Source organism: Cebidichthys violaceus, unplaced genomic scaffold (assembly GCF_023349555.1).
Source record: "Cebidichthys violaceus isolate CVI_PGR_0920_01 unplaced genomic scaffold, fCebVio1.0.p SCAF_10, whole genome shotgun sequence".
NCBI classification, from domain to species: domain Eukaryota; kingdom Metazoa; phylum Chordata; class Actinopteri; order Perciformes; family Stichaeidae; genus Cebidichthys; species Cebidichthys violaceus.
In genome coordinates this window covers 353,870-367,048 of record NW_027176263.1, presented here as the reverse complement: position 1 = coordinate 367,048, position 13,179 = coordinate 353,870, and the positions used below count along the sequence as shown (strand labels likewise).

At 42.1% G+C, this 13,179-nt stretch overlaps 1 protein-coding gene across 29 annotated transcripts in view; it reads left to right on the top strand.

Moving 5' to 3' along the window:
• The first annotated feature begins 9,062 nt into the window (after window positions 1-9,062).
• LOC137878695 (calcium/calmodulin-dependent protein kinase type II subunit gamma) overlaps window positions 9,063-13,179 on the top strand; it is a 61,827-nt gene continuing 57,710 nt past the window's right edge. For all 29 annotated transcript variants that reach the window (XM_068719274.1, XM_068719214.1, XM_068719258.1 and 26 more), the window contains exons 1-2: window positions 9,063-9,246; window positions 10,412-10,506. In XM_068719274.1, the coding sequence (XP_068575375.1) occupies window positions 9,182-9,246; window positions 10,412-10,506 (160 nt within the window). In that variant the 5' untranslated portion in view covers window positions 9,063-9,181. The remainder of the gene's footprint in view (window positions 9,247-10,411; window positions 10,507-13,179) is intronic.

Here is a 13,179-nt window from a genome sequence, read left to right as displayed (position 1 = left end):
ATGGCCGTGTGGCCGGCTGAGCAAGCTGACTCACTCACTGTCCTGCAGCCAAACCGCAACAGGGTGACTTTGGGCCGTCGTTGGACAGCGTAGGGAGCAATGTGTGTGTCACTGTGCATGTAGGCCTGTATTCAAGAATAGTTTGATGAATACAGATGGAGTGCGTGCATGTGGAAGTGAGGCCTGAAGAGATGGGAAGAGGAACGGAGAGTGACCTCTCGATGTCTCATCTCCTAATCATCTGAGAGGACCCTTTAAAGGATGACACAAAGACTCCCACAGGGGTTGTTTTTTGTCAAATGTCGCCATGTTCTTTTGTTTAGAAGTCACACTGTAGCTTACTCCTCTGTCTTTGAAAGACCTCAGACCATCACGTAATGTCCAGTCCGTCCGTCATGACTAACCGACAAAAGCTTGGTCGCCGATACCATCAGTATTTTTTAATGTCACTCATCTACTATGTTATAAACTGCTGGAAAATTGAGATCTAAATAAAATCGTGAATGCAAACAATCAGCGTTAACCTCTCATGACTTCACACGATGTCTGCAGAATGAATTTTACAGGTCCACAACTTGCCAATTATTTCCTAACATTTTTCAAGATGCTTCCTGGTATCTAATGATTATAGGTAAAATAGAGAGAGTTTTAAATTTGTACATTCGTACATAATTCAAATTAATTGCTGGTAGTGTATTTCAGTCACTCAGAAGGTCACCAGAACATGCAGAAATGGGAAATTTGTCTTAAGGGAAACATACAATTCGCTGGATTACATTTTTTTTAAATTTTCACAGTCTGGAATATCTACGCATAGCATCTGCATTATGGTTAAGGTTAGTGAAAGATGTGTTAGGAGTACAATGCTCAAACAGTGAAGTATTCTTTTTAAGGTTAGGGATCTATTATGGTAATGGTTTGAAAAAACAAACAAATTAATTGCAGGTCTGTGACAGGATGCCAACTCAGAGAAGTCAGATGTGCCACACGCCCATTCACCACCCCCACCATAACTACACAAACAGCACACTCCTTTTTGTGTTGGCACTGAACATTGACAATGGACCTAAAATCACAAATTGCAAATTCCAGCCCAGCATCCCGAGGAAATTCATCCAATGTGGCTGTATTTCCTCGGGATGCTGGGCTGGGGAAGTCATAGTTTAAGCTAATGCTATCTGATTAGGTGTGATGTGACTGCCTGCTGGTGAAACTGCTGCTGCACTGCTGATGTAGCTAAATAGGAATGAATCATAGGTGGTGTTGCTTGGTCACATACAACACACACAGTAAACAGCGTCAGTATTGATAGGCACTGAGTGCAGAAGCTCATTCCTGTGTCCTAATAAGTGTGTGTGTGTGTGTGTGTGTGTGTGTGTGTGTGTGTGTGTGTGTGTGTGTGTGTGTGTGTGTGTGTGTGTGCGTGTGTGGATGTACAAGTGTTTCTGTGTAGGTTTTTCCCCAGCGGCCCGATAATTAATATTCAACTGTCCTTCTTCACTGTTTATTCCCCACTTGCCTCTTCCCTGTCACCCCCCCATTTATCCCTCAGTGCTTTGCTCATTTCCTCTGCAAGTCCCCCCCCCCTTGTCTTTGTGTCTCATTTTGCTCCTCATCCTACTCACTTGTTTGTGCTCATTTGCAAGATCGAGTTAGAAGCATTAGCCATGTTTCTGCTCAGAGCTCTGTGGCGTACAGTTAAATAAAAAGAGTGGAGGAGGGAAGAGAAGAGTTCCCCGGGGGCTGCAGGGGGCTGTCATGTCTGAAAAGCTTGTAGATCTGATTAAAATGTCTTGTTTAGTGAAACTGCATACATAACACACAGCGACTAGTCAAAGGATAAAGTGAAAGTTGGGAAATCTTCAAGTTTAAAGGATAAGGCTTTTATGAGTATTGACAAATCCCAAATCCCATCAAAGGACCAATATAAATTGTAAAAAAATATATATATTTTTTGGCTTCCCTACAGTCTGTGGCTCTCAGGGACTCATTTTAATCACAAATTTGGTGAGCTAATGAGTATTTACATCACATGGGCTGTGTGTGTGGGATCAACTCAAAACAAACTACGACGCCCATGTTCATCGTAATGAAGGAATATGTCACATTTTGTCTCATCGATGTGTGATAATAGTTTTTGGCCAACAATGGCACAGTGAGATATATCAGGGTTTTGGCAACATAGACAAATTGGGTGATCAATTGATTCAAATGCATCCTTAAAATAAATCAGAAAACACAACTTTGTTTTTCACTGAGATATTACACCAAGTTATTGTTCCAGCTGCAAACATCTTCATTTAACCTTTTCTTTTTTGTATTTGCATCTTAGGAAGACCTTTCAAACTTTTTTATTTGTATGTATGCTCTGTGGTCCAGTGCCAGGAGCCCTTGAGCAGGTTGTGCTTTAGTGGTTAAATACTTTGTCTCTGTGAGTCTGCAAGGATGTTTGTTCCTGAGTGCATTGGTGCAAGATAACAGCTTAAGTATTATTAATGGGTACAGCATGTGCAATAAGAAGTAGACAAAATAGAAACATGACATCAGAAACTACTTTGAACACAGACAGTACAACTTTATGAATCACAACGTGTGCAGGTTGGTTTGAATCCAGAATGAATTCACACCAATCAATGGATTGCAATAAAACGTATCACAGACATTCATGGTCCCAAAAGTATGAATCCTAATGACTTTGGTGATCCCTAACTTTTTATTTAGCACCATGTTAAGGTGAAAATTTTAATCTACAGACACAGTTGTCGGACATAGGTTTACCAGCCGACAGGGCACCGCTATTCAGTCATGAAGTGGCTCTTCAAGTCAACGACTACTAATGAAGTATCAGTGTCTCGAAGGGTTGTCCCATTTCATAGGGCAAGATTTCAACCATCACCCCTTGTAACTGTTCCGAGGGTAAAGTCGAAAAGGAAGGGACACTCGAAACAAAGGGTAGAGGTACAAATAAGAAATGGGATGGGCCCTTGTTAATAAAAAAAAACGCTATAGAGATAGAAAAATTGTACATGGCTGATAGTCTTCTCTCTAAAGACAATATTGCTGTAGCATTTTAAAAGTGGTTTCACAAATTCAAATGATTTCTGTGAACTCCATCTTTATGAGAAGGACTGGAAATCAAACATGTGGGGGCTTTCTATTCTCAAAGAATCCATCTGCACAGAGATCATGACTTATATAGCATCATTTCAAGGAGCATTGACGCTGAAGGCACTTTGTCCCTTTCCCGTAGTTGTGCATGCAACAAACACACACAGAGAAGACCTCACACCATCACAACTAGACCTCAGTGATGAGATTTGATGAGACTGCTTTGGGTTAACAGTGGGAATGTTGCTCAGAGTCGCGTACATGTGAGAACACTGGTGAAGACAATCGTTAGATGCCCACACATCTGATTCCCAGTATACTGTGATGGCCCGCAGAAATAAGGCACCGTCAGATTATATAAATCACGAAGGAGGTGTCACACAAATACACACACGCACAAACACACACGCAGATGAACACATAGTGCTATCCAGTACGTGGGCGGGAGCTGTCATATCCACTGTTGGATAATCAGTTGAAGGTAAGGCCAACTTCAGATCTTCAGATTCTTTGGTGAAGTCATGAAGACACAAAAGGCTCATGGAACTGTTTTAAATATAACTTAATTTCCTTGAGTTGGACATTGTGCTCTAGATTAGATACACTGAAAATAGATGCAGCCCTATCTCTACACTCATTCAGCGAGACAGAGAAGCGTCAACGACTCAATTGGGACACATTCGCCAGAGTCTCTTGCACTGTAAATTGCAACCCATTAGCCACTGAAACAGCCCTGATGTGCTATTAAATGCTTATTTGGGACAATGTGACGGTTTAGTAAATGGCAAAGAAAGGTAATAGATCCACTTTAATGCACTGTGCATGACATTCTGTTCCCAAGGAAACTAGTTGAAACCTGAAAAGAGATTTAGTCACTGACGTCCAATGAGCTGTCTCAGTGCAGCTCAGCAGATGATAGGAAGGTTTGACCTCTGGGTGTTAGGCGATGTGAGACACACATACACACACACACACACACACACACACACACACACACACATCTCAAAACCATTAAAGTCATGTGATGTTACTGGTCAGCGTGAGGGAGGAGAGGCTCTCTTAAGATACGTAGAACACGCAGCCGTGAGCCAAGTTGAAAACATTCTTGCAGATTGAGTCATTCCCCTTTCGGCCTCTATGGCTCCACAACACTGCTGCTGCAGCATCATCACTGCACTGAAGTTTAGCTTGTAGCATAAGAGAGGATGATCTTTTCTATCTCATGCACAAGAGATAAGTTATCATGTGCAGCATGTTGGTTTTTATTGTGGGACAATTAACAACCGTATCATTCTTATTAGTACATGATCATCGGCGTATATCTTTGCACGACTCCAACGTCAGTACAGACTCGTTAATTAAAAAAAAAAACCTGTGGGCATGCAAGGCCTCTAATGTGTCATCATATTAAGCCTCATATTTGACGCATTTATTATATGTTTTGCATGTAAAATCAATGCAATATTTATCTCTGAAATGTAGTGGAGACAAAGTATAAAGTATAAATTGGCTATACTCAAGTAAAGTACAGTTCCTTCCCACCACTGTAGCCAATGTACTGTACTGTATATTATTTAACACAACCTTTAAGCAATGCTGATGTGTCATCGGTCTTTGGAAGCTGTAGGCTCGCTACGAACCCACTCCTGGCAGGTTTATTTTCCTAATGTTAAATAATGCAGTGTCATGTGAGCTATCCAAACAGTACAGTACAGTGAATCAGTACTTATGAGAGGCAATTACCTACACCAAAATGAAGCCTGTTGAGCCCGTGTGTGTGTGTGTGTGTGTGTGTGTGTGTGTGTGTGTGTGTGTGTGTGTGTGTGTGAGAGAGAGAGGAAGGAAGTATTATTTGACACGTTTGTCCCTCTGCTGACCTCTCACGTATCACTACTTAACCTGCTTCTTCCTCCCGAGGTCTACACCGCACCAGTGGTAGCAATGGGTTACAAGGTATGTATGAGAGGATCGCGAGATTTATAATAAGGCAAAAGAAAAATGTCTTCAGTCACACAAAATAGCTGACTCAGATTTAAGGGGAAACCACCGTTTTGGTGACATTTCCTCAAAGCTCTTGGGGATATACATCTCTTGACAAGGTTTTGCAAAGTATATAGTTCCACTGCACTGCCTGTCCAAGACTCGTCTGACAGGCTCATCACCAATGAACACGGCAATTCAGCAATTAATACCAGGGTACCTCTGCACCCTCGCTAATTAAGCTTCAGAGCGGCTCCCTGTAGTGACGGCAGAAACTGGTCGCACGGCTCCTGTGCTCACTGCAAACACTCATTAATCACAATGCTCTCTAAACACTGTGCCAGATATACACTCACAGTTCAGAGGCAAGGCAAAGAGGGAAAGAAGGAGACGCACATGTATGCATTTACACATATTGAACGAGTTAAATGCATTGTGCTGTTTCATTCAGCAAAAAGCTAGAATGTTCTTAAGGAAATGCATATTGACCTTTTAGTACTATTGTCCATGTCATCATCTTTCAGTAAATCTGGCAACAGGAAACAAGAAGACAATGGAGCCACACAGGCAGTCTGTGTAACACTTTTATTTACACTTAATTTTCTCCTAAAAAAAGACAGTAGAATTGATAGCATATAGTCCACTTAGTAGCTGTTCTGGAGCTTTTGATTTATATCTGATAGTAACATAGATGAGAAGTCCTTAAACCTGCATTAACTGACCTATTATCGCCTTAATAATACGTTGGCTTGGAAAACTGTGGAAAGAGTTGCTCATGCTTAAGTACCACAGACAGGAAGCAACATTATTATTCATTTAGAGTCATGTTTCTGGTGACCTGATGAATCCAACACCAATAGTCATATCTCTTTTTTTTTTTTGGTACAACTTTATTCATAGGTTTGCCTTCACAAAAATTACAGAAATCTGAACGCTTGAGTAGACATGACATGAGTTTAACCCCTTCCCCCATCATCAGGGCTGACAATTAGAATACAACACTGGAATTACAAAAATATATATGTGTCCAAAAATAATAGTAAACAGAATTAAAATAAAAAATACATACATACATAAATACATACTGAAAAAAAAACAAAATAAATAATAAAACTTAATATATTAATAGGATTCCACAACCAATGTGACAGAATTAGTGACATTTATAGCTCTTATAGTCATACACATAATCGCTGTCATGGTGCATTGCTTCCCTTTAGAAGCTATAGTGCATCCATCCAACAGTTGTGAAAAAAGCTGAATCATTTGTGTAAGAGATTTATGTTAATGTTAGATAGAGATTTTTATGTTAGAGATAGAGATTTTCAACATACGTGGTGAATGATGACCACATTGTGTCATGTCTCTCCTCTGATACACGCACTAAGTACCAAACTTTCTCTATTTGCTCTCTTTTATTTGGTCACCAACAACTCCTGAGGGAAATATCCGGCTCTTTAGTTGCTAAATGCTTCACTATATTCACCAGCAGTTGCTCACTTATAGTCTGCAGTTTGGCGTTGGGCAGGTGGTGCACAGTGGGTTTTTCAAGCTTTTCTTTTTTTAAACGGAAACGATGTTGATGAGAGCAGTGACAGTGAACCACAACAGTGAGCTGTGAAACCAAAGAGTGAGCTGAAAGACGCTGAAACACTCTGCAGAGCTGGATGGGAACAGATGAGAGGTGACACGTTTTATATTAAAGGTAGTCATTTGACTCGTTGTTGATGTAAATTCATTGGAGCAGCTTTAAAGAGCTCGGAATGCCATCTGCATATGAAGATCATGTGATCTCACCGAAATGCTCCAAGTACTTTTTCATCATATAAGACTAAAGAAACACATGATCAATCTGAAATAGCATGCAGATTAATCAATGCATCAAACAAGGAAATACAGTACGCTCGTCACATTACACTGGAGTGTGTGCAGCTGTAATCACCCACAAACACACATACATACTTAAACATGGTGCCAGGAGGATATATTAATACCCTTCATGAGATATTCATGAAAGCTCAGATAAACCTTTACAGTGCAGCAGGCCGTTACATAACGCCTATAATTCCCTGTCTCTTATACAATGATGCTCCAGTTTACAGTTTAAATCCCCAAAACTGCGTATGAGTCGGATCGAAGCCTCGACCACCTTAACAGATCTCTACAGGCAGCTCCAGAGAGTAAACTGCAGGGATCAGATATCTGCTGTCAAACCGCTTTCAACACTGATTCATTCTTCTGTTTTGTATTCATTTTAGGTATATATATATATATATATATATATATATATATATATATATATATATATATATATATATATATATATATATATATTTTAATTATTGGTGAAATTGTGGTTGTATAAATTACAGTGGGGATGATGCACTGGTCCTGATTATAGGGTGACATTTATGATTGTGAAAAAGGTACAAAAAACAAATTTTGGAAACATTGTGATGATGATGATGATGATGATGATGATGATGATGATGATAGAGGTATTCATGAAGACTCTGAAATGTTGAGTCTTTACAAATCCTCAGACAAATAGAACATTTCAGTGAATAAATCTCAAACATCATTACCAACATAAAACTCGGAAACACATTGGACAGGCATCTGTGTTAAAAAAAAAACTGCAAAACTATAGAAAAGAAAAGTTTAAAAGAAACATATAAAATTGTTTACATAGCAAGAGTTTTAAAAAGGCTGTATGAACCTACTAAGAAGATTTGGATACGGTTTTTGTTGCTGAATATGATTTATAAAATGGTTCATAAAAGGAAGAAAAAACCGAATATGTCAAATAAAAATATCAAAATAGTGAATCATTATTGTCTCGTGGTGTCACATCTTGATGGTGACTGATCATCTATTTATGGGAAGCGCAGATCATCAAATGAAACCATTTACCATAATACTGTGGCCATGCAGCTCATTGCTCTGTGCCAATATTAAAATATTGCGGCATCCCATCTCACTACATGGCTCGGTCTTCGAAGGATGCCGCTCTTTTCAGCTGTTCTGGTGTCAGCTTTGCCTCTGCGCAAATGGGTCGAAGGTGGAAGGGAGAGATGGTGAAACTGAACCTGGATCTGTAGCTCCTGGTACACCAGCAAAGATCTCGCGTGGCTTACATCCCACCTCTTACTGCTGCTGCCAGAGAAGAGAAAGCAGGAGGGGGTCTCACTCTGCCGTTATTTATGGTTTCTGAGTTTTCAATTTAGCACCTTTATCAATAATGTCATCTTTAGGTTCTTTTAGAAAAGAAGACCAAATTAAAGCCACGCCCCTTTTTCAGTTCCTCAACCACTTAGTCTTCATATCAGCATGGTTTACATGCTGAGAGACTATTTCAGCTAGCACGGCTCTAGGGATGCGGATGTCAGTCGGTCCACCACTTGGGTCCAAACTGAAATATCCCCACCAATTGTCATTAAATTTACTACAGACATTTATGTTCCCTTTAGGATGAAATGTAATAACTTCGGGGATCCCTTCACTCCCTCTAGTGTCCCCATCAGGTCAACATTTTTATTTGTCCAATACTTTGTTTTATGACCAAACACCCTTGGAGTCCCTTGGATGTTTTTCTTTATTGTTGACTCCAAAGAACACTTTTGTTTGTTGAGTGACTGAAGAAACAAAACACTTGTATTTATTTGTTTTATTTATAAAGCAAATATGAATACACTACCACATTATTTCACCTGACTTTAATATACATTCATCGTAAAAAAAGAAAAAAAGGAAATAAAGGATCAAATAGAAAATGTTACTTATAACCACAAAATATTACATCAGGTCAGGCATATAATTGGATTAGCTAACGACCAATGTAATTTCCATCTATGTTCTCTTTTCAAACAGAGTGGCTCATGATCCTAATAGAGGATCTTTGTTACTACGGCTAGGCTGCTCTCTCTCCTCCCCCCTCTCTCCTCTCCTCCCCTCCCACTCCCTGCTCTTCTCTCAGAGCTCGAGCCTCTCTTCCCCCTCTCTTGCCTTCACGAGTTCTCCTCTCCAAACCTGCGCGAGGCGGCCACTGAAGCGCGAGGCGATTCCCCCCTCTCCCCCTAACACTTCTGTCAACATGGCTACAGTTGTAACCTCGACCAGATTCACAGACGAATATCAGCTGTACGAGGAACTCGGAAAGTAAGCGACCGCCGCTCTTGTTGCATTCAGTGTGTGTATGTGTTTGCACGTTTTTCTCCTCTGCTGCTGCTGCTGCTGCCATTGTGCGCGTTTACTTCAGTGTTGACAAGGCAGGAGAGGGGCTGTCAAAAACATGGAAGGGTAGGAGAAGCACCTCAGCAACAGCACGCTGTGAGCAGGTTTCCTGTTAGCACTACAAAGGCTCGCATTTAACCCTGGGTGTGTAAACGAGGCGTATCGCACCGTTGTGGCTCCCTTTTTGGAACCCGAAAAAGGTGTGAAGCATCCGCGTAGAGGACCAACTTGTTTGCCAATTTAGCTGCAGGTAGCACGCGTCGAAAACTCGTTTTGCACGCACCCCCGTTTGCATCCTCCTCCTCGCGCTCCTCTTCAATCATTCAGTTCTGTTTTTTTTTGTTTGTGCATTTCTAAGCAGACTGCAGGGCTACTGTTTATGTCAAGCCACCACACACACACACACACACACACACACACACACACACACTAAAAAGGAAAAAGACTGCGGTCGTTGCACATTTAGTCTATCTATGCGCACCACACACACATGTACTGCAATTCAGGATTAAAACATGAAAGGACACATATGTTGCAGTGCGTATCCTGCCTACAAAGCCACTTTGTAACATCTAATCTGCGTGCGTGTGGCTAATGGAGCCGCTCCACCTTCTAATACAGCCGACAGCGTGACTTTAAAGGAGGCGTCTGTGCGAAAAAAAATGCAACGTTAAATTCTACCTTTCAGCAGCTTCACTCTCCTGTACTCACGTTTCTTTCCTGTGAGCTAATGACTGGGTCCTTTCACAATGACCTCTCTCTCTCTCTCTCTCTCTCTCTCTCTCTCTCTCTCTCTCGCACTAGTAGCCAGGGCCTCTTCTTACATCTCACACACAGAATATCAGACTGTATTAATTATGCATGTGACTTCCCTTTCCCCTCTCTTTAGGTGTATGTGATTCATGCGTGCCCCCTGTGTGTGTGTGTGTGTGTGTGTGTGTGTGTGTGTGTGTGTGTGTGTGTGTGTGTGTGTGTGTGTGTGTGAGAGAGACAAGTTCATGCACTCTCCGGTTGCCACACACAGACGTGATGGAGACTTTTAAGTGATTTCACTCATCTGTCATTTCTTTTTTTTGTTTTCTTGCTCCAGGGGTGCCTTCTCTATCGTCCGCCGATGCGTCAAGAAGTCCACCGGCCAGGAGTATGCCGCTAAAATCATCAACACAAAAAAGCTCTCAGCCAGAGGTAAGCGCAGCGGACTGTCATCGCGTCGCTCGGCGTTTTGCAGTCGAGGAGCAAACGTGAAGTTACGCTGAACTGAAAGCTGACGACGGCCAGGCTGCTGCAGCCGCTCGGTGGTGTCGGTTCAGCTGCAGGTTTGTTGAGCTCGTTTCCTGAAGAGCAGCGGTCACAGGCGCTCCGTCCTCTCCATGTCAGCGGAGATTCCTGAAGAGCTGGAGGCCTTTTTGGCAGAGCTGGGGCTCAGGTTGTGCCGAGAGGTTCAGTGGCTCTTTTGGCAGCTGCCTGAGAACCATTTTTGGTTTGTTATGGTTACCGTTGGTCTTTCTCATCAGCTTGACCTCAGCCTAAAATATCCTCTTGCTTTCGCAGCAGCAGCTCCGAGGAAGAGATGGAGCGAAGTTGTTGTTTTAATAGTTTTGGCCGTGGTTTGTGTTGGCTGTGATGACGGCGTGCTCGCACAGCTGTGCGTTTGATTTCCTTGAAACCTTTTTTTATGGGAGGGTGTAAATATTCACTGCAGATAAATGAAAACATTTATAGATGTTTTGTTGCTCCGTCAAACGTGGGATTTGAAAACATGGCAACGTTGCTAAAAACAAGTCAAACTGAGCCAGAAACACGAGCAGTCGGAGGATCAAACCGGCTTTCAACAAACCCCCCCCAGGTTAGCCAAATTTACTGAGTGACTTCCTGGTTCAGCTTTGACCTACTGTAACATACTCGCCATACTTGTTGGTGCACGCAGTTTCCTTTAGCTGCTTGTTTGTGCCTCTGGTATTCGAGTCACAGATGCTCGGATGTGGGACGATAAAACGCACATAAATTGGAGTTAAGTATTCCGGGCAATGAGGGATTATTACCATTTAAAATAACAAATCAAGTTTGATTGTATTCAAACAAATCAAATTTGCTCACAATAATTCAGTCACTACTCATGTTGCCTATTCTAAGATTAAAGGACATTAATAGAGTGATGGCCTACCTGCTATTTCCGCGAGCATGTGACTTTCGTCTGGTGAAATGTGGGTTTCCATGTTCCGTTGCGGTCTCTGCTGCCGCATTTGAGTGACAAGCTAACGTTACAAGGCAGATTTGTTTCCTTCACAAAGTCAGCTAACAGCCAGGCAGTGCATTTGAAGGGATGGCTGAACGGATGATCACACATTTTACATTTTGTTTTATCACACTTTTAAATATTAGTTGGGATTTCTGATAAAGAGTGACCGTTAGAAATGAAGCCAAAACTACAACATTACGTTGTAATAACCTTGTGTGTGTGTGTGTGTGTGTGTGTGTGTGTGTGTGTGTGTGTGTGTGTGTGTGTCTGTTCGTTCGTTCTCACATGCAGCAGTTTAACACGTGTTGAAATATCACCGCCTGTGCTTCAGTCTTTGTGGCAGATTTGTTGTCGTTGTCATTAGTCCGCCTGTTGCTCTGCCATGTGTGTCATGGCGTTCCTCCTGCCATGTCGCATGTGTTTGGCTTTGCACATGAATTCCATCAATCCTTCACTGTGACTCTTCTTGTCTGTGTGTGAGCGTGTTGCAGACTCTCTCTCTCTCTCTGTGTGTGTGTGTGTGTGCGTGTGTGTGCGCGCAAGAGGTTGCATCAAAGGTTGAGTGATGATCTGGAGTGCAGATCGGGGCCAGTTCTGGACTGATCCAGCTGCTCTTTTCCCCGGGGACGCAGAGGGAATTGCTCCGTCTGCCCTTCTGTTTCTCTCAAACACCCTCATTTTTATGTTGTTTCCTCTCTTCCCTTCCCTCCCTTCTCTGTAAACAAAAGATTGATTTGAGGAAAGATCTTGAAACCTGTGTGTGTGTGTGTGTGTGTGTGTGTGTGTGTGTGTGTGTGTGTGTGTGTGTGTGTGTGTGTGTGTGTGTGTGTGTGTGGAAGGCTGCGTTGGCAGTGGTCTGGAGCTAGTAACCCGGCAACAGCAGGGGTGAAACTCCTCATCCCATAGGCTGTCTGGCAGAGAGACCATGTTCTCTCTGTGAGTGTGTGTGTGTGTGAGTGAGTGTGTGTGTGTCTCTGTCTCTGGGTCGTGGTCACAATTATCACACAGACGCATAGACGACTGCTCTTTTCTCACTTGAAGCACAGTTGCACACATTTCCTCTCACCCTCTTAACAGTTCTCACGCCTCACTCTGCGTACGAGGCCCGTCTGAGTACAGTTTCTCATTGTGAAATACACACACATTAGTTTCTCCTTCAGTGCTCGTTGTCCTCAATCAGAGCTGAAATGTGCTGGTGCTGCCAATATGTTGTTCACAAACACAAGAAGAAACAAGAAGGATTCAATTCTCACAAGTGTAAAAAAACAGGTTATTTCATATACCAGAAAACACGGCGTATCGTATACATCGCTATCGAGATATGAAATGATTGATATTGTGATAGAAGATTTTGGCCATATCGGCCAGCCTTATTCTAAACAAACTCCCATGTAAGCCAAATGGATTTGTGGTGGAAAACGCAAGCAAACGGCACAACTGTTTCACAAACCATCTGTTGATAACATCCATCACAGTTTACAGACCGACACTTGGTTCAGCTTTGACCCACCATCCTGTCTGTAGTTTACATTCCTCAGTTACGCTCGAGTCGAATTGAAATGACCAAAAACACACAAAAATAATCCCAATTCATAGCCAAGATAACACAACCACACTCA